We start from the raw sequence: 26,252 nt of genomic DNA, 5'->3' as shown, positions 1-26,252 counted from the left end.
ATATCTACACACGTACATGGCTAGTAGCAGGGGTAAGAGGCAATTTGATTTAACAGAAGTGACTGTTTTGCTGGTAGACCGACTAAACTGGATACTAATCCTGTATTAGAATTGTGTATATTAATTCACTATGTAAAAAACTGACTACTCAAGGCAGGTTTGTAAAGAACTGTTTATTCAAGGTCTATTTTAGAAACATGTATCACTGCTATGCATTTTATTTTAAAAAACCTTATAAAAATACAGCTATATACATATTAGTGTTCTCTATACCTGCTTACCTGTGGAAAGCTTCTACATTAGTAATACTATTCAGTAGACTCTCATCTTTAGAAAAAACATTAAGCAATGCACTGCAACAAAGTGCATCAAGTTCACATTAAAATTGTAACATCAAGTATCATCTCTACTGTAGATCTAAAACATGATCAAAATTATCTTAGAGATAATATGGGGGGATTACATTTATCACTACAGATGCTGAATCAAAGCTGGTGAAGCTGTAGTCTTCTAGTTGTTGATGAACTACAACTCCCAGCTGCCTTTAAAAGCATGGCTGAGCTGTGATATACGAACAGCTGAATGGCCATAGCTTTCCCAATTCCATACAAAATAGTACAGAAGACTTCATTAAAGTAGCAACAATGGTATTTTGTATTGCACAATTCATAACTAGAATAATTGGTCTTAATTTTAAAAAGCCAATATAATAAACATATTTTTATTATTTTGGCTTCTTTCCCCCTGGAGTGTCACTGGAAAGAGTCTGCTTGCAAACCCAGCTCCACCTATTTAAAAATTTAAAATATTAAGAATTTAACCACATAATTCATTCAAATCTGACAACTATCTGTGCATTTGTTTTTTCTCATAAATAAAGTGAATTCTTGATTTCAAACTCTTCAATATGTTTGATAGTATCTGATGGGCCATATCTGACCCATTAGAAGTGTTGTTACCAGTGCCTTGTTCATGAATTGGATACAAACACTTGTTTATTATGGAACATAAACTATAATCAATAAAATGGAGTTCCTACTGATTGAAGGGAACTGTATACTTAATCTGAAGTTACACATTAAAAAAGTACATATCTACAGCAGGCTTCTGGTATCCTAGAAGACTGAAAAAAATACTGAAGGGAGGTAGATTGCAAATATAAGTAAAAACAGCCTTCTTTACTTAGTACCTTCCAGATGTGTTGGGATTACCCGCTCAGAAATATGGCTATGCTGAAGCTGAAATGCCAAAACTTCTGGAAGGTACCAGCTTTGGAAGGATGGAATAAAGGCCTGAGACAAATTGGTAAGTAGTAGAACTTTCAGTAACAAGTATCAGAGTAAATAGCAATGGATAAGCAATAAAAAAAAGAAAAAAAAAGACTAGAATTGATTCAACAGGACAAGGCAGAAAGTTCTGAGGAGTGCAAATCCATTCATCCTAAATAAAGTAGGCAGATGCACAAGGTCTAATCCCTAAAAGAAGTTGAGGGGGTAGGCAGGGATTTTGAACTACATTTTCTTTTTATCAGTACCTATACCTCATGCACTGCAGTGATTTTCAACAGTCTGTAAAACACTGATATCACAGCAAAAACAATTTTTCAATGACCCAGTTATTTTGGATTTTAAAAATCCTAGCTGGATCAAAGTATCCTCAGAGTTTACTATGTAAAATGGAATAGACTTCCTAGGGTCATTGATATGAAGTAAATCCAGTTTTTATACCATTTCAGAAACAGTTACTGTATTTGGAATCCCTCTTGAATGATATGTGCTGAAAACATATTTTCCTAAGGAAGCATCATCAGCTTTTTCCTAAAGAAGTATCAACTTTTAGAGCATTCTTCTTTCTATAGGCGAAATTAATGTTATTTATTGCCATCCACTCTGGGGAAGACTTGCCTGCACTGAAAAGGGTGTTCCAGGTGTTCCTGCTGCTGGGGGATATGTATTGAAACCATCAGATTGAGAGGTGTAGTTTTCTAGAGCAGAGGCAGAGTGTATCTTCAAACAAACAAACAAACAAGAAATTAATAGTATGTCTACAAGCTGGACCCTTCGCTCTTCCAAAATCCAAATTTGCCAGAGCAAGGAAGGTAAAATACAACTCTCAGAAAGCTTAACTCAGTATTTCAGAAGATGCAAAATGAAAGTTACTTAGCTGACATGCATCTGCATAAATTTCACACTTAGTTCTTAATGGAAGAATTTGGCATTAATGGACAAGGACATTTATGATACATATGTACTGGCATATCTATAGAGGAATACAGCTGCAACTATAAAAGAAATGAGGCAATGAAACTTCGCTTTGATGACCAGAATCTCTGTTATCACATAAAGAGTAAACTGGTGACTTCCAGAGGTGTTGGATCTCAGTTCCCAGAATTCCCTGTTAAAGGCCATGCTGACAGAATTCTGATAGCCCAACATATAGGAAGAAGCTAGCTTGGGGAAAGCTATCCTAAAATTTATAATCATGGCATGAGAAACGTGCATTTCAAAAAAGTCTTGAACAGATGCCTGATTTCATACAAGATTCCACAATTAGGCATCTCTATCAGGGGCAAACAACTATTCTGATGTCAAGGGCTTTATTACAGGAAGGGTCTCTGGGGGCTGATGATCTGACTATTTGAATCCAAGCAGTTGCTGGAAATATGTAAAAGATCCAGAAGGTACCTGTGACAGGCCACCTTAGCTGATCCATTCCGCGTGGAGGTCATTAGTTCCAACTAGGCAATGGAAATGTAGCAATTTATATACATACAAGTGAATTGTGCATTCCATGTAATGGCCTTTAACATGAAACCATTTTGTAAAATTTAGATACTTTTCTACCGAAATAATTCTCTACCTCCACTGTACAATCCCTGATATTTCTTCCTCATATCAAATTTTAAATAACCAAAATTAAATAAAAATTAAATTTTCTATACAGATGTGCATATAATACTTTTATTTGCACTGTGGAAGTCAGAACACTCTGTATTATTTTCTTGTCATTTCTCTGTTCTTAACGTCTATCTTTTCTATTTATATATTGTTTTACCTGTAGTAATGCTGATTGTGCAGCTGCACTGTGCTGAAGTTCCTGCAGGGAAGACTGTGTTGCACTCTGAGCAAGTCCAGGGATGCCAGGAAGAGAGAGGAGTCCTGGAAAAACTGTATTTCCAGGAGTCTGAAGTCCAGAAGTCAGGCTGAAAAATGCAGAACATTTTCAATTCCGCACATTGCAACAATACAGTTTGGTAATTGTTACATTCCAAGCCATGACCATACAGTTTACATAGACACAATGTATGGAAGCAATCAATCAATCAGCATTTCATCAAGGTTTTCAATGTGAACATGTTTATTTGGAGTTGGTTATTTCAATATATGTGGTAGATATACCCCAATATTTTATTCCTAATTAGAATATCTCTCAAAGATTCCAGTCGATTAAAAAAAATATATCCTCTACTAGGATAAATTGTACTCTGCTAGATTAAGGAAGTTAAGAGAAACCATAGACAGGATCTGTCAGTATTTAAAAATAACAAAGAGAACTAAGAAAGTAAGCATAGTAATTACCAATATTTTAGCATTCACACTTACACTTCATATTGCACATTATTTTAAAACATCTGCCAAAAAGACTTTGACTTTTTGGAATACACATACCCAGCCTGGGCAACAAGTGCAGAGTTGAAGTTTGAGCTAAAGGCCGAGGCAAACCCTGGCAGCACTGGCGCTGGAGATGGGGCTGTGGCAGCTGCTGGCAGTGGTGCAACTGCTGCTACTGTAGAAGATGCCTGGAGCCCAGGGAAAGAAGGGAGAGCAGGCGTGACAGCGGGTGTGTTAGAGACAGGAAAAGGAGGGAAGGATGAGTTGCAGGAGCCCAATGGCACTTGGGGAACAGAAAACAGGGAAGAGACGGCACTGCACAAGTTAAGGGAGAAGGGTGGAGCTGGAGCCGCTGCCGTGGCAATGAGTGGTGGGAGAACGGTGGCTGAGGAGCTGACGTGTGGTGCCGATGTACTCGTAGGGGGAATGGGCAACAGAGAGCCTGTTGGGGGAAGTGCTGGACTGCCAGTAAAAGCAAAACTGTTGGTCAAGGAAGTGAAAGGTGGAAGTGCATTATATACTGGAGTAGATGAAGCATGGGAGGCAATAGATGGGGAGCTGTTCAGAGGAGAACTCAAAGAGGAAAGTGCTGGATTGAGGGAACTAGTTAAGCTGCATGGCAACGAAGTAGCTGAGGTATAGGCGTGCCCAAAGGCTGGCAAGCCTGAAGTGCTGTGACTAGGCCCAGCAGAAGGGGTTGGGCCTTTGAGACCCGAAAGGGTAGGGCTCGCAGGTTCTGTTTTAACTAGAGCTGGAATTGCTGGGGCAGCTGGAGTGGAGGAAACTTGCTGTTCAGGATTGGCAGGGCTTGGACAATGCGGAAGAGCTGCCGAGGAGCCACAGCTGACTGGCAGAGCGGATGATGACAATGTTGTTAAAGGGGACTGCGATGGCAATGCAGGAGAAGTTGTGTTACTGCTCCCTCCTGGTTGAGAGGGGAGCCCTGAGAAAACAGAGAGTCCTGGAGTGGAAGGATGCTGAAGGGAAGAGGTAGCAGCTGGAGTGTAACATTTGCTACTGGATGAAGAGGAGGCTTCAGAGTTCTGACTGAGAAGACCAGATAAAGAAGCAAGCTCAGCAGTCACAGCCGAAGGCAGAGCACTTGAATTAATTAATGAGCTATCATTTACTGAGAGAAACCCCTTTAACGCCGATAAAAGTGGATTAGGTAAATTAAGTGGGCAGGGTATGCTAGTGGCAGGAGAACCGGCAATGGTAGATGAAATGGGGCTAGCTCCTCCCTGAGGAGTGGGGGTCAAGGACAAAGGCAGGCCAGCAAAAGCAGATGGCAACGAATTAGGATTATTAGCTGGGGCAGTGACAGACGCTGCAGAAAAAGGAAGGCTGGCGAAGGGTGCAGAGACAGATGCAAAGGCTTCGTTGGGGGCAGGGGTGGCACGCAGGGTGGAGAGCCCCTGGGGGGCCGCAGCAGCAGGCAGCACAGAAGCTAGCCCAGAGAAAGATCCTGGGAGGGGAGCAGTGGTGGCACAATGAGCAGACGTGGCAGGAACCGCAGGCAGCGAATGGGATTTGACAACAGGAGGGGCCGGAGTCGACGGTTGGGGTGGGTGGACAGAGGAGATAACCTGCCCAGGGAAGACGGGAAAGACGGGGTTGGGCATGCTTATCCCTGGGATGGTTGGAGATGGAAGTGCTGATGAGTGGCTTATTGCCTTAGCCGACGGTGGGGTTGGGGCCGGAGTAGCAGCAGGATTAGGACCATGAGGTGCAAAGAGATGACTCATTTGTGTGGCAAAAGCTGGAAAGAAACAAAACCAGTAAGAATTCTTGGGAAGCAGCAGAAATGCTTGTATTCAACATGAATGCATTCTAACACAGTTTACATAGCAATGGACCAGCATAGGAGCAAAATAAAAGATGCTACTGCAACTACCAAAAAGCAAAATGGTATGCAAAATGAGACAAAACCACTGGTTCGGTTACTGCTGTCTGAACTACTAAGCAAGCAAAATCAATTCAGTACTAATTTTAGTCCCATATCCCCATGCTAGCTTTTGTTGTTTTAGTAATATGGCTGTTTTAAAAATTTAAGGTCTGCATGGCATGTTTTGGTTCTATTTTACATGTTCTTTTTCCCTAGATGTTTACTTTTTATTTTTTATGTTTAGTTTTGTTTTTTATTATGTACGGTGACCAGAGTAATTTGGAGTTGGGTATTTTAAAAATCCAAATCAATCAATCAATCAATCAATCAATCAATCAATCAATCAATGGTCACACAGCCTTCACAAGCTCGAGCTTATGTGGTTGCCTATTTCTTACTTGCATGCAATTAAGTCTCCTGTTTTGAACCTAACTTTTCCAAAACAGAAAAAAACAGCCTGATTTAGAGGGTTTTACACTAAAATAGATACCTTAAGATTTTTCAGTACTTGAGGAACCTATTTTATCTCCGTAATTCCTTTTAACTTAAACCCAAACCAATCTCCCCCAACACCCTGGATTAAAATTTTCAGATCTGCTCATTCATGAGAATTAGGCCCATGGAGTGACCATCCTTGGTGCTGGATGGAACCATAATTAATCTCCTGGGCATCTTCAGGACTGCCTTCACGTAGAACCAGTTCATCCTGTATCCTTGTTCCAAACATGGACGCTAAGCATTGCCTGTATATGTGAGCCAAGATGAGTGGGGTCAGCAACATTTTTCGGTGGCAGCGCATACCCTTTGGAACAGCCTTCTCTCAGAGGCCTTGTTGGCATCATTCTAGAAGTTCACCAAAATGGAACTTTCCTAAAGGGCTGCTATATACATCTGAGCTAATGCCTATGATTATTGGTTATTGTTTATTCTTAGTAATTTTAGTTTTGCCTGTAGACCTTTGTGAGTCAGTCTGATTTGGTGGTATACAAACATAAATACATAAATACCACTGAAAGTTGAAGAAACTCAATTGTGCTAAATAGGCTTGATGAACGTGTAATGCTTTAGAAACTCTGGAGTTGTTATAGTTTAGAAACAATAAAGAAAAGCAGTATTATACCAGAAAACATAATGGGAAGGAGCTGTACAGCAAAGATGGTGAACTATTAATTCTAGATAAAAATGGTAGTTATTATTCCCAAGGAGGAATGGATGGTGAAATTAATGGAACTGGTAGAAATGGCAAAACTGACAGCATTGATAAGAGAAAATAACTTGGCTGGATTTGTTTCCAGGTGGAAACTGTTTTTGGATTTTTTGCTTGTACCTGAGAAAAATGAAGTTTTGATTTTGGGTTTTGATGATTAAGTTGTTATAGCTTGTAGAAATAATGTTTACTAGGTTTTGATTTAGAGTAAGAGATTAACGTATTACTTTGTATTTCTGTCTGTGCTGGAGAAGGTCAGAAATCACTTCTTTTGCATTTCTTCCTAATTATTTCTGCACTTTTTAGTTTATCTTTTTTCTTTTAGTCTTTCTTCAATCTTTTCTATATTTTGTATTTTATCTGTATTTTGGAATTTTAATGAAGTCTTATAATAAAAATAAAAATGGTAGTTATTAAGCAGCTGCATTACAGAACATACCTCTGACTAATTCTGCTAAACAGGGAGAAAAAGGAAACCTTTCTGACTTTAGAGCAATCTTATTAAGTACAGTAATTGGATCCATGACTGTTACCACTGCTTTCTAATTTTCTTGTGAGACAGTGTTATGAATTTTCAAATAGCAAGTCTGTTCAGAAGTTCTTTTCACCCTGGGAAGGGTAAATGAATACAAAGGGACAAAATTGCAATTATCCAGGAAATCCATTATAGCTGGATAGAGTTGGATACTGTATTCTCTTGTGGAATGTCTGTCAATGGAGACTTTAAAGAGTTAAGTTGTGTGTAATGCACCTTGTTTTTCCTTTCAAAGAAAAGGACAGCCATTCACTTTTCCAGCAAGTGGTGGGAAATAATTCAACCCTCATCTGTAACTTGACCCCAGTATAATACAGTGCCATACATGTTGTACCATTCACATGTGAGACATCCTGCACAGAGCAGTATGCAAAAGCATATGAAAGGCAGAATAACTTTTATACACATTTTCAGTCTCCCAATTTATTTCTGGTTCACAGTGAGTATTTTAATGGTTTAATCTTAATCATTAAACAAAAGCTTAATGATTGTTTACTTGATACTTTAATTGTTCCTTGATACTTTAATAAAAAAATAAGGTTACATTATTGTAAATGGTTAAAGAAAGGATTTTTTATTAAAAAAAAAAAGTACAAGCCAGTGCATGTTTACTCAGATATAAGCTCAGTGGGACTTACTTTCAAAGCATAAACTTTTTAAAAAATATTTAGACAGAGGGGAACTTGAACCTTATTCTTTAAGAAGAAGTTCAGCTATTCACTAATGACAGCAAATACAGTTTTTACCCACTTGTGCTAAACAAAAGCTTTCCGCTAATAAAGTATCAAGTTATCTCACTTGCAGAAATAACACTCAGCATTAACAGTACGTAGCTTCAGAGTCCATCCAAATCTTATTATCTAATCAAATATAGGAACAAACATAGTGAATCTGTCACAATAATTCCCAATATGATATATATCCAGTATTGTACAATATGAATCAGCTATTAGAAAAAGAAACTCTAATGAGTTAGTAAATTTGGCATTTTAATACCTTATCTTAAAATTACTATTTTTTAAATCTGCAAACATATTTTTCAGATTTATGTATATTAAATTACAATAGCTTGCCCTTGTAAATAGATAGCTTACCTTGGCTTTGGGAAGGTTTGGCTTGATTAGAAAGTTCTTCATTTTCTATATAGAGTTTAACGAATTAAGGAAAAGGGAATACCCATCAGATTACCCATCAAATGCAAACAAAAATCTAAGACGTTCTCTATGCTGCTTTGATTAACACTCATTAGTATAATTGATTTGAAGGGAGAACCAAAACATTTTTGCTCAAGTCCAGTAAAATGTCGTGCCGGTAAAATCTGGGTTCAACAATGTTAGGGAGAATAACAATTTACTTCTGCTATAATTTGAGTAATTGGCTCAAATAATGTCTAGGCTCCTTCTAGTTAAGAAAGGCCATCCTCCTGGCTCAAGCTTCCCTTTTACTAATGCTCTGATGGGCTAAATCCCCCCACTGTGATTCTTCTCACATTTCTGCATCAACAGCAGAAGCATCTCTTGGTGAAGCGACAAAGAAAAATCTTGGTAGATGCATCTCACTTATGTTCCCCTTTCAGAACAGCTGCAGTGGGGATGGGCTGAGGGAGCCTGGCAGTGGCTTGCTGGAGCCAAGAGCAGGATAGCTATCTCAGTCCCCTACATGTTCTTTCTCATTTCTTGGCTTGGCTGAAGCATAAACCAGTCACCCTGGGCTTTCCAAGGATACCTGTTTTACCTGTTCCTACATTACTAGAAGTATATGGTGGTGGACCTGGCAAACCAGGAGCTATGACATTAGCCAGTGGAACAAGACCTGCATTGTTGTAAGCACCTGGTAAGGAAACAAAAGACAAAGGATGAGGAAATAATAAGCCTGTATTCCTATTGGGTTGCTCTGTTCATTGTCTCATCCTAAATAGCATGTGTGATCTGCCCACATGAAAGACATGGCTCTTCCAGAAGGCTTTAAAAATATTTTAACATTATTTATTTATATAAAGCTATTCAGCAACATTGTACATTACCTGTGTGCTACCTGAAAAAAAAAAGCTTAATTTGTATTATACTGCATGCTACCTATAAAACAATGCTGCTGACTGGGCCTGGAAGAAAAACAGAAACAGTCACTTGGCATCCAATAGATTTATTTATTTTATTCATTTATTTGTCAAATTTACCACCGCCCATCTCTCTCCTAAGAAGGGACTCTGGGCAGTTTACAACAGAAGTAAAATTTGAAATTCAGTACAAACTATAAATAATCCATTAAATATAGATATAAATAAATAGAAAATAAAAAAATAAAGTGCAATAAAATCCAGATGGCAGTGAGGTTCTACTTCAGTCCGTGAATATGTAAGGGGCCATTCTAGGGTGCCAGCCAACCCCAAGAATGACTATTCCCCTTCCCACCCCAGGTGAGATGGCAAAACCAGGTCTTCAGTTTTTTATGGAAGTCTAGGAGAGAGGGGGCTTGCCTCACCTCCGGGGGAAGAATGTTCCAGAGGGCGGGAGCTGCTGCAGAGAAGGCCCACTTCCTGGACCCCGCCAGATGGAATTCTCTTACAGATGGGGTCTGTAACATGCCCTCTCTGCATGACCAGGTGGGGCGGGTCGATGTTATGGGGATGAGACGGTCCCTCAGGTAGCCTGGACCCATGCCATGTAGGGCTTTAAAGGTAATAACCAACACCTTGAACTGGACCTGGAAGCAGACTGGCACCCAGTGCAGCTCGCACAGCAAAGGTGTTACATGTGCCGATCTTGAGACACCTAAAATTGCCCATGCAGCAGCATTCTGGACCAGCTGTAGCTTCCCGATACTCATCAAGGGTAGCCCCACGTAGAGCACATTACAATAGCCTATATGGGAGATGACCAGGGCATGAGTGACCGTTTGAAGGGCCTCTCGATCCAGGAAAGGGCGTAAGTGGCACACAACATAAAGTTGAGCTAAGGCCCTCCTGGCCACGACGGCCACCTGCTCTTCAAGCAGGAGTCCAGAAGGATCCCCAGATTCCACACTGGGTCTGAATGGGGCAGTGCAACCCCGTCCAGAACTAAAGATGGCAAATTCCCGGATACAGAGGAGCCATTAATCCATAGCCACTCCGTCTTACCAGGGTTCAGCTGAAATCTGTTGTTCCCCATCCAGGCCCCACAGCCCCCAGGCACCAAGAGAGGGTGGTCATAGCATCACTTACATCACCCGGAACGGAGATGTATAATTGGATATCATAAGCATATTGATGATACCTCATCCTGTGGTGACAGATGATCTCACCCAGTGGTTTCATGTAGATGTTGAAGAGGAGTGGAGAGAGTACCGAACCCCATGGCACCCCACAAAGGAGGGGCTGTGGGTTGGACCTCTCACTCCCTATCACCACCAGTTGGGACTGGCCCTGGAGGAAGGAGGTGAACAAGCGCAGAACCACGCTGCCCACCCCCACTCCCTGAGTTGCCCCAAAAGGATACCATGGTCGAGGGTATCGAAAGCCGCTGAGAGGTCAAGAAGAGCAAGGATGGATGTACTGCCCCCCTCCCGCTCCTGCCAAAGATCATCCATAAGTGTGACCATGCTGTTTCTGTCCCATATCTGGGCCTGAAACCTGACTGAAAGGGGTCTAGATAATCCATTTCATCTAGAACCCCCTGGAGCTGCAATGCCACCACTTTCTCAACCACCTTCCCCAAAAAGGGGAGGTGGGAGACTGGATGGAAATTGTCCAGTATAATAGGGTCCAGCGATGGTTTCTTGAGGAGGGGGTGCACCAGTGCTTCCTTAAAGGCAGCCGGGAACACCCCCTCTCCCAAGGATGTATTTACCATTGTCTGGACCCAACCGCACGTCACCTCCCAAGCTGCCTTCACCAGCCAGGAGGGACATGGATCTAGTTGGCAAGTGGTGGCATTTACAGTCTGGAGGATCCTGTCCACTTCCTCAGGTCCAACAGGATCAAACTGTTCCCAAATGACAGAGCAAGAACGTTCCCTCAGCATCTCCACAGACCCTGCTTCAAGCTTGGAGTCCAACTTGGAATGGATCTGAGTGATTTTATCCTGCAGATGCCCAGAAAACTCCTCAGCGTGGCCCTGTAGGTGGATTTCTGAACCCCCTTTCCCCAAAAGGGATCGGGTGATCTTAAACAGGGCCGCCAGGCAGCATTCTGCTGATGCAATAAGAGCAGAGAAATACTGATGTTTCACTGCTCTTACCGTCACAAGGTAGGCCTTAACAGCGGCTGTAGCTTGTGTTCAGTTGGGTTTGGTCTTTGTCTTCCTCCAGTGGCGCTCTAGACATCCCTTAATCACCTCCAAAACCCTCAGCTCCTCTGTAAACCATGGGGAGTGTCGGGTTTGATGGGACAAGAGAGGCCGCACAGGTGCGATCCTGTCCAAGGCTCCGGCCGCCTTCCTATTCCAGGCAGCAGCCAGGGCCTCTGCTGGACTGTGCAGCAGATCCTTGGGTATAACCCCCAGCTCCCTCTGAAACCCTACTGGGTCCATCAGTCGCCGGGGGTGGACCAATCGAATGGGTCCTGCCTCCCTGCAGAGAAGGGAGGCATAATAGAATCTCAAGGTCACCAGGGCATGATCTGATCATGACAAAGAAGACAAATGTAACTCTCCCCTCAGATCACATTGCCACTCCTCCAACAAGAAAACTAAATCCAGTGTGAGGCCACTGTCTCGAGTCGGGTCCCGAATAATCTGAGACAGGCCCATGGCTGCCATGGTGGCCATGAACTCCTGAGCCGCCTCTGAGGCACACCCCAGGGACAGCAGGTTGAAGTCCCCTAGAACCATAAGTCTGGGGAACTCCACCGCCAACCCCAAGATGGCCTCCAGCAGCTCAGGCAGGGAAGTTGCTACACAGCAGGGAGGCTGGTACAGTAGCAACACTCCCAACTGTTCTCGGGAGCCCAACTTGAAAAACAGGGTCTCACAGCTGGCCACTTGCGGAGCAGCGCCCCTGAAGGCCACCAGAGACTCCAGATGACAACTGCCACCCCTCCCCCACTGCCCTGGTGTCACGGCTGGTGCCATACCTGAAACCCGGTTGGGCACATCTCCGAAAGGGGCACCCCTCCTTCCAGGCCCAGCCAGGTCTCGGTGATGCACGCCAGGTCTGCCCCCTCCTCTGTGATCAAATCACTTATGAGGGGGGCCTTGTTGTTGACTGACCTGACGTTAAGAAGCAGCAGCCAGAGACCAGGGCCCCACAAGTCTGCTGTCCAGTGCCTAGGTCTGAGCATGGAGGGCCGGAACACGCCAATGGTAACAAACACCAGGGGTGTCTTCTCTGAAGATGGCCCACCCTCCGGCCTGTTACCACCTCAATAACATGACCCGTCCTACAATTCCAGAGTTTTCAAGTCCATTTGCCCCCAATCCTGGACCTCTGGAATCCCTGGTTAGAAGTAGGGATCCCTCCATCCACTCGTACTGTACAACCTTGCACTCACTCAATCAACCACAGGGCAATGGTGGCCTCCCCCAGTGCACCAGCTCACACTCTCATTGCTGTCAGAGCCCAGCTATTGCCCACACACTCACTGTGCCCCCCGGCCTCTCTCACTGGTCAGCAGGGGTCACTACATCCACTACCCCCTGCTGACCTGGAGAGAGGAGAAGGAGCAGAGAATGCAGAAGCCTCAATTCCTAACAAATAACAGGTATTTTGCTTAATGCCAATAAAACTCCAGGGAGAAAAATTTTCAGCTATGAGCACCACTCATTATTAGAGGCCATTAACTTATCAGAAAAGGTTAGAGAAGACTATAAAATAAACATCCGGAAAGCAAGCTATCTCAGACGAAATGAATTCATCCACATAATAAATAAATATATATGAGGCTACTAGCTGTCTAACAGATGCACCAATTAGGTCCCATCAACCAATGTCAAATAACAGGAGCAATGCTTACTTGGTGCAATTGTTGCGTGTGGTCGACAAGGAGGAATAGGGTAAGGAACGGGCTTGTGTGGATTGTATGTTGCTGGAGCCTAAACAAGAAGGGCAAAGATTTAATCTTTTTCTGTCTTTATAAATCATATGTCTTTTGAAATTTAATAAAGTTTCTTTAAGAAAAAAGAAGGGCAAAGATTATACACAAAGCTATCATGAACATAGTGCTACCCAAGGCACAATAGTGCAACCATGTCACATTAGGCATTGACAAAGGTTCTTCTTTCTTAGACTCTCTTCACAACCCCTTTGTTGTTAAATCTTTTCACTCCTTGGTTCCTTTTTCTATAGCTTTCCTTTTCTTTCTCTGTCTGATTCCATCTCTGTGATATGCTAGTCTAAATCGTGGCTTACTCTGCCTGTCTTTTCACTCCTGTCCCTTTCCTTGCAGCTCAGTAACTTTAATAATTGCATGGAGAGAGGAAGCACGGCGGTACCTCTTGCCCAGCACCATCTAAGCCCTGAGGAAGCATGCCATACACCTGCAGGGTGGTGATGAACCTTTGGTTCATCCTGCGGTAGCAATGTCTAAAAGGGGCCACTGCCTGCCTAAGCAGCCTTTCCCAACCTGCAGCTGTGTCGGACTGTAATTCCCAGACTTCCCACTCAGGCCTGCTCAATGCTGGGCACAAATTACAAAAATTATAATCCTAAATAGTTGGAAGATGCCAGGTTGGGAAGTCTGTCCTTAATGATCAAACTTCGGCTTTCTTGCATTCAAAATGTACTTGAAATACTTTCTTCTCATTCCTTTTATGAAAGTTCTTCTTTCTCAATAGCTAATATTGAGAAAGAAGAACTTTCTTTCTTCTTTCTTTCTTTCTTTCTAACATCCTGGCAGGGTTTTTCAAAGAACAAAATCTTAGATTTATACATCAGCCACTATCTGTTGTATAACTGTAACAAATTAGTGTTGTATTTGTCTCATTTTCACCCTCAGTTAATTCTTTTCCCTACTAAACCTATTCAGTTTTCAATAGCAAGGTCAATGAGACTTTTTGGAGCTGCGTGACTGTGACTTACTGGTTTTGATGGCCCAAGAATGCGAGCAGCTATTCCCTTGCCTTCACTGGTACAGTCGTCATTCTCCTTCTTAACAGGGGAACCCTATAAATAAAGAGCATCCATTAGTGAGCATATAACATATAACTCTATGTGTCAGAAGCAAAGATACAGATCTGGTTCAAGCAATACACTAAGTCATGATTTGCTTAATCATGGCACATGACATAAGTTAGCTCATTAATGGATCAACCATAAAATACGTTTACAAACTGCAATGGTTGGGTTCATACCACACAATCCAACCCAACCCAACCCAACCCAACCCAACCCAATCTTGGTACAATATGTGAACCCAATCGCAGTTTGTACAGAAGTATTCATGGAGATTATTACTATTAATATATACAAAGTCCGAAACCTGAGAATAGTATATTTTCCATTAGCAGGTAAAGGAAAATATTTATAATGAAGAACAGCATGACAAGAGACCTTCCTCCTACATTTGATCAGCATGGGTACAATTCTATGAGCATTAGCTAGAAGTTAAGTAACACGACAAATCTGAGATAATTTGAGCAGGATAGAACTTCACAGAGAGAGGGTACAGGGTTCCACAAACTACCATGATATGTTAAAAGACATAGAAAACTTCTGCTACAGCATTTGATATGATCACAAAGTTGCCCTTCTTTTCAATGTATTAATATGTGGTTTTAATTAAATTGCCTTATTGCAACTGGTCTCCTTGTCAAGCGTATGCTGTGTTCTATAATTCTGAAAAATGTTCTCTCTCAACATACCAATATCACTAATCAAGAAGCTCATACTTCACCCTGTACTATAGGTAACAAATAGTACAAATTCACCATTTAATTTTTTTATGGTTTATGCTACGGTTTTGTTTTTGTAGGAATTGGAAAATAATTTGCAATAGGATTCACTTCTTCCTATTTAGTAAATTGCTTTACAAAATTAAAGAGAAAAAATTGTATTAGATTGTTTTGGTAAAATGCATTTTTCAAAAGCAGTAATGCTATTTCCCTAGAGATTTAAATACAATATGAAATCCAACCAAATTGAAAGGTCAGTAAGACCGTACGTACAGGAAAAATTCCATTGATACGGCTAGGCTTCCCTTTTGGATAAGGGTTCCCAGGAATCATGCCACAGGAAGAGATCATAGCATGAGGTGCTTTGCACCCTGCTTTGGAAGCCTGGAATACAAAGGAAAAAAAAACCACACAGAAACTCAGAATGAGTATTTCACTACTGAGATAAGCCAGCCTGTTTTATAAGATACATGAAAGGGAACATTAACATAATATCCCTATTTCCAGACTCCAGACATATAATGGTTACTGCAGCAGGATCAAGACAAGCTTAGCCTCTATTGTGGGGCCATGCATATCTTGCTTTTGCACGGCACTGCTTTTTTCAAAGGCCTTCAACTTAGACATCAGCAGTCAAGGGAAAGAGGGCAGCAGTGGACAAAGCACAGCAAGGCTTTTCTTTACTTTTATCCAGAGACTGGGATCGCCCTTTTTAGATCCTAGGGAAGTTTATATTTTGCATAAACATTCTCTCTGGGAATGGTGTTCCCTAGGTGCAGCATAGCACCCCCCCTTTTTTGCCCTACCTGAAGGTAGTTCTGAAATTTGCGGCAGGGCAAGGCAGTACCAGTACCAATTAGGCAAGTTCAGAAGAAATCCATGATTATTTAATTTAATTTAATTTTCTATCCCTTTATTATTTTTATAAATAACTCAAGGCAGCAAACATACCTAATATTCCTTCCTCCTCCTATTTTCCCAACAACAGCAACCCTGTGAGGTGGATTGGGCTGAGAGAGTGTGACTGGCCCAAGGTCACCCAGCCAGCTTTCATGCCTAAGGCTGGACTAGAACTGTCAGTCTCCTGGTTTCTGGCCCTTTGCCTTAACCACTAGACCAAACTGGCTATTTATTTATTTATATTTTGAAGTTTGTCACCACCAATCTCACTCAAAGAGCGACTCTTGGCAGTTTACAATAAAACCCTGCTAAGTAATAGCTGTTGAAGAAAAGTAAGGAAGCCACAGCGAAGGGGGCTGTATATATAGAAACCCTATATATAGAAACTGATTTTAAAAAATCTTGTGATCTTTCTTTTTCCCAACTTATGTAATGGGCTGCCTGGTCTCTTCATTTGAGTGGAATGGCCTGTTTCATTTGTCCTTTGTTTTTGCATAGTCACATCTGGTATCATTTATTTTTCATTCACTGTGTGAGAAATAGCTTTCACATCTTACAAGCACTGACAGAACCCTCAAACATTTGAAACAATTGCTTAAACCTCTGTGTGTTCAGCTGGGCTATTTGGGTTACAAGTAAGATGCTTCTGGATTCTATCAACTTTAATTTGAACAGATTTATTTTTTAAGTTATACTCTTTTTATGGAAGTTCCCAACTGATTTTTTCCTTTGACTCTGTTTAAATAGGATACTTCTTACTTACTGAGTGAATGTGCCTCCCACATTTTGATGTTTTAAGAACTCAAACTACCTATATCCTTCAGCAATCTTTCAAAAAGCCTTTTCTTAACTTCAATCTCTAGTAGACATCTCCCAATTTCTTCTAGCCACATTCTCTTTCTTTTCTTGGCAACTTCCAGATATAAGAATGCAATTCCCAGAATTCCTAGCTAGCAAGGAGGCTGAAATTCCAACATAGAAGGAGGGGCATCAGGTTGTAGAAGACATATTTACAAACATTTTTCCACAGTCCCTTTGTGAACATGATGATTTATATATTTTAAAAATTAAGTTAACAATTTTCTAAAGCTCAGAAAATTATTTTCCTTCTCTAAATAATTGGAACATTTCCATACCTTTGACATTCTACCAACATACATCTGCTATATTTCTTCTGAGAAGAGCTCATGGATCTTTTTGACTACAGTTTTATAAAGAACTGTAAATCATGCATGAGCCTTGCATTAATACCTGCTCAAGAATTCTTCTGCATCTCTTCTTCTCAGACATGCTAACCCTGAAGAGGTCTTCGATAAGACGGTAATTCTGAGCATCAATTATATTGCTATAAAATAAACAGTTTTAGAAACCATTTATAATCCTTATATCCACAATCCATGATATTGTAATATTGCTTAATTCTATTTTTCAGAAGAGGACTAATAAACAAAAAGCTAATCTGAATATAGAGCAGTGTACTGTATGGTTATTTTTATATTTATTGCTTATATACAAAACTGGTTGTACAGATAATATCAGATAGTTACAACTATTTAGAAAAAGTGTCTCAATCAAGTCTTCATCCAACTAAGTATCAGTAAGACTTAAACTGGTATTAGTAAGAGCACGCATGATGGGAAATCAACAGCAAATACTTACGAAGCCAACAATTCTAGTGCAATAAGCTTGTCTTTGCTAAAAGTGAAACAGTTGAGGATGTTAACCACTTTTGCTGCAGAAACAGCTACCATTTTCTAGAAACAAAAGCAAAGTTTTTACATTACATTCTTGCTTTAGGCTCAAAGTACAAACATTTCAGCTTCTGGTAGCAGAAATTTAGATCAGAATACATATTAATGCTTCATTAGCTACTAAAGCATGCTATCTTCAGAAAAGAGACCAAGCTATAAACTAAATAAATGCAGGAAAGGCAACTAAAAAGAATATCCAGTTGGATAATATTTATTATTATATATATTATTATAACAAGCCATTGTTTCCACAGAAACTTACATGCTGTAATGCCTTCATCGCTTTTAACTGTGGTTCAGCCCAGGAGAAATATCTCAGCAGCTCAACAATCTGCAACAGAAGCCATTCTATAATTCACTAAGTATTTATGCAAGAGAATTTATTTATTTGGAACTACTGCCTTCTCTTGAAATAAAAATATTTTCTCCCATTTTTGAGGCTTTTAACTGAATCTTTAATACGCAATAACAAATTTATCAAGATTTGAATATTGACTATCTCTACAAAACAAATATTTTGAATAATTAAAATGTAAAATTTTAATCCAGATTTGGTTGATGAGTAAATAATTTATTTCTATAACTTGAAATCTGAATGTTGGTGTTATAACATTGATGATGAGCATTCAGTGTTAAGTCTGCATCAGTTCTCACTTGCAGCAAAGCACAAATTAGAATGTATAAGGTATAAACATCTTATGTTGTTCTTTCATACAGTACATTTCTTACAATGTTGGATTAATCAAGGTTAATCTCATGAGCTCTTTGCACAATCCACTGTCAAATGCTGAAAGGAAAACAAAGCACCTTTAAGTGCCAGTTTCATGCTGCAGTAAACTTCCCTTAGTCATATATTGTAATGGTTTATAAAATAGTTCATCTCTATTACCTGTTCACTAGAAAAGTATCCATGTACATACTCAATTGCTTTTAATTTGTATTCCATCAACACAGCCTATAAAACACAGAAATAGTATTTGTCAGTGTTACTGGAAGTTAAAATGCAGTTTCTGACAAGTCTGTTGGGCTATCAGAAAACAGCATGTAAGATATGAAGACTACACATTTCATAAATTATTTTATTTCTTTCTATTGTTAGCTACCCTGAGTACAATTATTTGGTGGAAAGCAAGGGTATAAATTCTTTAAATAATTAGGCCACAAGAATCAATATAGTCATTCCAGCCTGTCTCCCAAACTCAGTGAAGCTCTAATCTTCTGTATATCTTTACTGTACAAACACTAATTACCTTTCTAATTTCGTCAAGAACGGTCTCAAATGCTTTTTTATCCATCTTGTTTTCCAGCCTTTTGTCTGTTCCAGTGACCCCTTATTGCAGAATTGTCTCCTACTGAAGGAATAGTAAAATTGTTGGTGGGAGAAGTTTTGAGGGAGATCCACTTCATAGAACTGTCAAACAATACAGTTATCTCTGTTTAGAATAACAGAAACTTCCCAAGACAGAAATAAACATACATTCATAACCAGCCTGGTATGAGCATCTTGTATATTATCGTCTTAAGCAGAGGCAAGAAAATAAAACCACATACAATTCTCTTGTGAAAGATGCCTTATATTAAGAATGCAATCCAATGCACTTTAGATGGGTAATCTCTCCAAATACAACAGGACTCACCTTCTAGAAAAACTGAACCGAACTGGTAAACTAGCTATTGTGCTAACCCATAACATGATCTTCTTAGGTAGTGTTTTATGGACCCAACTACTGTGCTTGTAAACCATGTTTTAGCACACTCTATGGACTCAGTCACTTGGTTTTTATTCAGTAAACTACATAAAGAAACCATAGCCAAACGCGACATGCGAACGTCATGGACATTTTCTTTTTATAGTAAATGAGCGGCGCTCATGTTCCGGATTGAATTCCTGCAGCGTCAGGCTCGGCATGCTACTCGGAAGTAAGACCCCGGGATTAAATAGTTTACTTGCAGGTCAGGTCCTCCTGGGTGGATTGTGGCTTTAAGGAACAGCATCAGCTAGGAAAGCGGTCTCCAAGAATTCTTGCATTGCTCGGAAAGCACCGCTTAAGACGGCAACCTCGAAACGAGCAAGGCAGGCAGGCCGGCCCGAAACCCTGCACGCAAAAGGGGGAATGCTCGAGGCTCCGTCCTCGTTACTCCTGTCGCCGATCCTTCCAAGCCCGCGCTCGGCTCTACTTACCATCAGAGGCGGACCAGAAAGCAGGAGGAAAATAGCCACTGGCCGGCGACTGAACCGCCCGCGCAACTCCCCCGGCCCCCTCCGCTCGCAATAAACTTCGCCTTTCGCCGCGCGTCAGTGATGTCATCAGACAGGCGCCTCCAATAAGGATCTCGCTCTCCGTCATTCAGTTCACAGGGGATGCCGGGAAGGGAGAGAGAAGGAGGGTTACTGCGGTGCCTGAGGCCCGGACCGGGCTAAGTCGGGCTCCACGGGGAGAAAACAAGGCCCACGACTATATAGGAGGGGCTTAGTACTCCCGCTGGTCACAAACGGTTGGAAGTAAGGTTACTTGAGAGTAACGAGCTGTATTCAGCGGCCGTGCGTTTTCAGAACTAGGCCAGGCTGGCTCAGTTTGCCCTTCTCTACAAGTGGTCGGCTTCAGATCTCATCGCCCCCATCTATTGACTAGAGGTGACGGGTTGAAACTCTGTATGGAGGGCACCAGGTTGGAGAAGGTCATCGAGCCAGAGACTAGCCGGTTACACCTTGGCGTAGAATCTTGTTATCAACCCACTTTTTTTTTTTGGTGCCATGTCAGTGTTGACTTCAGGCAACTGCCTGGGCTAGTCCCTGCAGTTTTCTTGGCAATATTCTGGAAGTGGTTTGCCCTTGCCTTCTTCCTAGGGCTGAGAATGACTGGCCCAAGGTCACCCAGGTGGCTTCATGCCTAAGGCAGGACTAGAACTCACAGTCTCTTGGTTTCTAGCCTGATGCCTTAACCACTAGTCCAAACTGGCTCTCATCAACCCAGCTTAGCCAATATTTATTGCAGGGTTCACAGAACAGTTAAGTTGTAATTCCTGGTATCACGCAACACATTAAGCTGTATGCCATAATTTACAGACCACGTTGGCTGGATTCATACAAAAATAAACTACATTTTGCTTCTTCTATGCTCTGAGTCACTTGCACTTTAAAAAAAATGAAAATGTTAAAAAAATTATTTAATTTGATAGCAGGTGGTTTTGCATAAGGCTTCTCCTAAGATTACTTTGTTTTCGTTCATTAGCCTCTTTTCTAGAGGCAATAGTTTTAAAATACAGTAACCATCTTATGGAGCTCCTGAAGTTTTAAAGGTAATATGTGTAGATATACTGGGACAATAGATGGAGATTTGTTTGGTTTAACATTTGGCTTTACTGAAGATCTATTATGAGTATGTTTCTCTTCCATGTTCTTAATACTGTGATAGTTGGCCAGGTTTATATAAATTAGTATATTGGAATGCTGATCCAAGTCTGGGAATAATGGATTAATAAACTCATCTGGACAGCATTAGGCAGCAGAAGACAAGTGGAAGTCATTTACTGTGCACTGCGTGTATTTGGTGACATTCCTCTTCATTGGCAACTGAGGACTATAAAAAAGCCCAGCTGGATCAGGCATAGGTTCATTTAGTGCAGCACCATCACACTCTTCATCTGGATGCATTTAAAAACTTACAAACCTGGACTGGTTTCTAACCCTGTTGTTTCCCAGCAACCAGGTTTACAGCATGGTGCCTCTGATTCAAGGAATTGTGAACAGCCATCAATATTAGTAGCCATCGATAGACTGAGCCTTCACAAACCACCCCATTCCTTGTTTCAAGACTGTCCAGATTGGCTGCCATTACCATTTCTGGGCAGCAAATTCCACTATGTGGTATATGAAAGTATTTCCTTCTGCGAGTCCTGAATCTGTCTGCATTTAGCCTGGATACACGATCTCCAGCGTGAGATCCCCGGCGTGGAAGAGAAAAACTTCTCGGTAGCTTCCTCCTCTAGGCGATGCATAATCTTACACATTCCTCTAGCACGTCTCCGTCTCCTTTCCCTTTCCTCCTTCCTGGCCGAAGAGCCCAACCTGCTGTGGTACTTCTTGGGAAGGGAGCACCCCACATCATGTCAGCTGCCTTTGATCTACTCCTGTAACTCCATCCGTCGAAAACGATGCTGTCCCGGAGTCCTGGGAGCAACGGATTTAGTCATCTTCAGCAGACGGGTAAGCGCCGAGCCGCAAGCGATGCACAGGCAGCCGGGAGCACTGGATGCTTTTTCCGCCCAGTGGGGGCATCGCGAGCAAAACCGAGGACTCCTCAGCAGGCCTGCAGCTAGGGTCTGTGTCACCCGGGGCAAACATGGATTTCGCGCCCATTTTGGCGCCCCCCCCCAGCGCGGCGCCTGGGGCACATGCCCCGGTTGCGCCCCCGTTTGTAGACAGATCTTTCAGAAAATGACAAAAAGCACGTTGAAGATACACAGAACTCTGGATTTAATTTACTTTGCTGGGCAGGATCAGGCCGTCCCAGGATCGCAGACGAGGCTGAGAAATGGAAAAAGTATCCCGGGAGGGGCGATGGGGAGCCGCTTCCAAACCGTTGCCCAGAAAACCGCAGGGAGTAACCCGCGCTCCGACCACGAGTCCAGCCGATGCCCAGCCTCCTGCATGGCAGGGGGGCACGGGTTTTTGTAGAAGGGTCTTTCCTTAGATAAAAAAAAATGTGATTCCTTAAAAAAGGTATGCTGACCCAACCCTAACCCCAACCCAGTATTCTGATGCTCAGCTATGCCGTTTTCCATCCTTTCAAAAGCTCCAGTGCCCTAGCATGGACATTATCACCATAGTCATCATCACTACATGAATTCCCATCTCAGCGTATCTTTTTATGGCACATAGGTTATGTCTGAAACACACAACAGCTGAGTCTTCACTTGCTAACCGGACATCAGCTCACATTGTATCAAAAATGCCAAGGCCAGCTTTTATTGTATTTTCATTTTATTTATCAGTTAAAGTGAAAAGACCAAAGATCAAAAGCAGTTTGATCCACGCAGGTCTCTCCCTCCCTGCTCCTCCCTGTGCCTGAGTTGGATGGCTGAGCATGCCGGTCTTTGAAGTCATGGAATCCTCCAGCCATCCCTGAGTCCCCAGAGGGGGTGCCCCTGGTCCATCCTCTTGGAGGTACTTTATACCGATTTCAAGCCACGCTTTGGCATCCTGGTTGGATGCTTCAGGACTCTCCTCTTCAAGTTTTCTAAGGGTGTCTTTAAGCCATTTTCCCAGAACTGGTCTGGGTGCTTTAGAAGATGAGAGGCCTTCCAGGGATCCTCGAAGCCACTGCGATGTCTTCTCCACAGAGGCTTCAGAACCTTGCTTCTTGAGGTTATCTATGGATTCTTCAAGCCACCCGTCTCTTAGGCTATTTCGAAGCTCTGCCTCAGACTTCTGTAGTTCCTGGACGCCTTCAGTAGATACTTTCAGCCTCTCCTCCACAATGGGATGGGATGTTCCAAGCCCTTCCTCCTGGAGGTGGTTGATGGGTACATCCAGCCACTCATTCACATCCTGCCTGGAAGCTTCAAGACCGTCCCTTTGAAGATTTATCTTAGATCCTTTAAGACATTCTGCCAGGGTGTGTCTGGATGCTTTGGAAGAATCCTCTTTCAGGCATTTCAGAGATTCCTGAAGCCATCCCAGTATGTTTTGTTTGGATTCTTCGGAATTTTTGGCTCTGAGACAGTCTGCAGAAGCTTTACCGCACCCCTTGTGTGGGCCACTGACCAGCAACTAAGGTTTCATATTCTCAAGACCTTCTCCCTTGTCTTCTGGTTTTTTAGCATCTGCACTTGTTTGCCATACACATGCAAGGCTTCTTTCGTCTTCTCTATTCATATATGATCCTAAATGGCCTTTTTCTCCTTCGTCCATCTGTGACCTGTAACCGTCCTTCCTCAACTCATGTCTATAAAAATCAGAAGGTTAGAAATGTATCAGGGACAGTAACAAAATACGTTTAGTTAACTATAATGATAACTGCTGTGATGTTAGGAAACTCTCAAAAGCATATAAATGTATGTTTGTTTGGCAGAGGGAGTTCCAAAGACCTATCCTATGCATCCCTATTGAAAAGTCCCATTGACTCCGAGACTTACTCCTAGATTTGCATATGTATGAATGCAAGTGCAATCAGCCATAATACATTAGTTTCTTTCCCTTTTGGTGGGGGGATATTACTTTCAATATTTGGTCAATTATTGAAGAGTGTTATATGTAGCATTCACCTAATGATAATAATTAGTTGCACTGTCCTTAAACATCCATTGCAATTTATCTAAATATTTATAAGATGGTATTTATATTTAGTAATACTTATATCTTTGTGTCTAGGAACAATAATAGTAACAATATCGTTTTAGAAACTAAGATTCTTTTTGCTCTTTTGGAACATTTTTACAGAATTATGGATGTTTATAGTATAATAACATTTAGTAGTAACTGTCTGTTCAAATGTGGCCTCCAGAAGTGATGAATGTTAAGGCTCTGGGTGATGGGAACTCATGTTTAGCCTAGTGCAATAATCCCCTTGGGGATGCTGACGAGTGTGTAGTAATATGAAAGAAGACAAACAGTTAATCTACGATGGTGCTGAATGAACAGTGGTTCCTTGAGTTCTGGCCATCCCAGCACCCTTACATTGCCTCTGTAAGTCAAGGACTACCTGTATGCTTACCTGAACTGCATTTTCCATTTTTGTGCAGAGAGCGCAGTGGCCAAACGCAGCCGCCGAGGGAGGGCCCTCCATTGTCTGGGAGCAATGCAGGGGACGGCCGTCTTCTCTCTGCCCAGCGGGTCCGTCTCAGGAAGCCGGGCCTCTCCAAAGGGGCGGCTCCGGCAGATGAGGGTCCTTCGGATGAGAGCAGTGGGGTGAGCCTGCTTTTCCACGTGGGAGACACTGCTGCTTCCCCACGTTACTTCCATCAACTGAACTGTCTCTGGAAGCTGCTACCTCCGTTCGCCATTGCAACAACAGCAGAGCTAATCCTTACCGAATTCACCGGATTCTAAAACCCTACTGGATGCGACTGGATCCAGCTGCAAGGAGGAGGTGGTGATCTGGCCTGGGGCTGAGGAGAAGAGGCAGCAGCCCTTCTCAGTGCAGGACCCTGGGTGGATCGCTTCACTGAGGAGGAGACCCAACCCTGGGTCTCTGAATGAGTGATGACTTGGCCATGAACGTTCCCTGAAAAGGGATTTGTGATGCCCAATGCCCATAATTTTAATTACATTAAAAAAATGTAATTTCCCCCAACTTTTTTGTAGGCGATGTAATTAAAATTTTTTTCACCTCCTCAGGCTCTCTTTCCACATTTGGTTTTCCCTGTGGAGTTCCTGACTTGACTGATACAACTCTAAAAACAGCATCTCCTTTCTGTAAAATATCAAGAGCAGAGTGAAAACAGCCTTAGTTTTTTTTACTTGAATCATCAAAACTTTTTTTAAATTAAAAAAAAATTAAAAATACTTTGTATTTTGATTGCTATACAAGGCAATCAAAATACAAAATGTATTAAACTCTATAAATTCACTTAATATATCCGTACATTTTAATTAATTCTGTGTTGCTATTTCTATTACAACAGGTAGCAGTCTCTTATGGTGGGAACCGATGCTTTCATGATTTCATTGGGTACTTTAGAAATGCTGAGTAAAACTGACCAATCAGTAAGTCTTCCCAGACTTCAGCTGTACCTCCATTCTATTCTTAAGGGACTGGATTAGCTGCTTCAATATCAGGGTCAGCGTCATTATATTGATAAGCGTTTGATTCACTTCAGCATGTAGCATTGCGTAAGATATTCACACCACCGGGGAGTCTTTAAATCTAAACACCCTTTTTCTTTTTTTCTCCTGCATACCGTAACAGGTGCAAAACCAATCTACAACAATTCCCAGAAGCAAGCTGAAGCGTTTTGGATGCGGTGTGTGGGGAAAGCGCTTGCTTTGCTCCCAAAGGCCAAAGTGCAGAGGGACCCCACAAGTGGCTTTTGGAGGGGTTGAGGCAGAACCCTGCTGGTGAGCCAGTTTGAGGTCACAACTGCACCCACAAACTTGGCCACCCTCATCAGGGGCCCCCTTGAAAAAAACAAACTTAGCCGTTGCTATGCCCAGCTTTTCCCCCAAACCTTTACCAGAACAGTACAATTTTGTCACCTCTCTTCTGATGTGAACAGACGGAGGAGTCTGAATTTGTGTGGGTTGAAATAGAGGACCAAGGGGAAGTGGGGAGCTGGGGGTCAATGAATAGCCAAGGACTCGCAGGAGATACAACCCTGGATCTCCTGCATTCCAGATGATTTGGCTATGAGCATTCCCCGTGAAGAGATCTGTGATGCCCGATGCCCATCTGGGACCTGGTGCCCACTTCTTTTCCCTGGCTGCTGCTTCAATTGAACGCAACATCTCTGAAAGTCTTTAAGGGAGGGAGACCTAACAAAGACGTTTCCAGGAGATGAAGGGTGCTGGAGATGGTTGGGCAGCAGAATTGTTTTGAACTGTCTGAAAGGAGCTTCCC

The 26,252-nt window shown here is 42.1% G+C and overlaps 1 protein-coding gene across 2 annotated transcripts; it reads right to left on the bottom strand.

Moving 5' to 3' along the window:
• Positions 1-158: 158 nt before the first annotated feature.
• On the bottom strand, positions 159-19,967 carry PROSER1 (proline and serine rich 1). 2 transcript variants are annotated; one of them, XM_063290067.1, is made up of 14 exons: positions 19,877-19,967; positions 18,945-19,046; positions 18,584-18,649; positions 17,957-18,025; positions 17,603-17,697; positions 17,195-17,288; positions 15,317-15,427; positions 14,232-14,315; positions 13,168-13,246; positions 8,964-9,068; positions 8,333-8,377; positions 3,669-5,370; positions 3,055-3,202; positions 159-2,006 (listed from the first exon to the last, which is right to left on the bottom strand). In XM_063290067.1, the coding sequence occupies exons 2-14, from the start codon at positions 18,987-18,989 to the stop codon at positions 1,875-1,877; spliced, it is 2,775 nt and encodes a 924-aa protein (XP_063146137.1). In that variant the 5' UTR covers positions 18,990-19,046; positions 19,877-19,967; the 3' UTR covers positions 159-1,874. The 2 variants fall into 2 exon arrangements, with proteins under 2 accessions (XP_063146137.1, XP_063146138.1); XM_063290068.1 differs by lacking the exon at positions 19,877-19,967 and having other exon boundaries at positions 18,945-19,091.
• Between the last annotated feature and the right edge of the window lie 6,285 nt (positions 19,968-26,252).

This window comes from Candoia aspera, chromosome 1, assembly GCF_035149785.1.
Source record: "Candoia aspera isolate rCanAsp1 chromosome 1, rCanAsp1.hap2, whole genome shotgun sequence".
Taxonomy (NCBI): domain Eukaryota; kingdom Metazoa; phylum Chordata; class Lepidosauria; order Squamata; family Boidae; genus Candoia; species Candoia aspera.
This window is presented reverse-complemented; position numbering and strand designations above follow the sequence as displayed.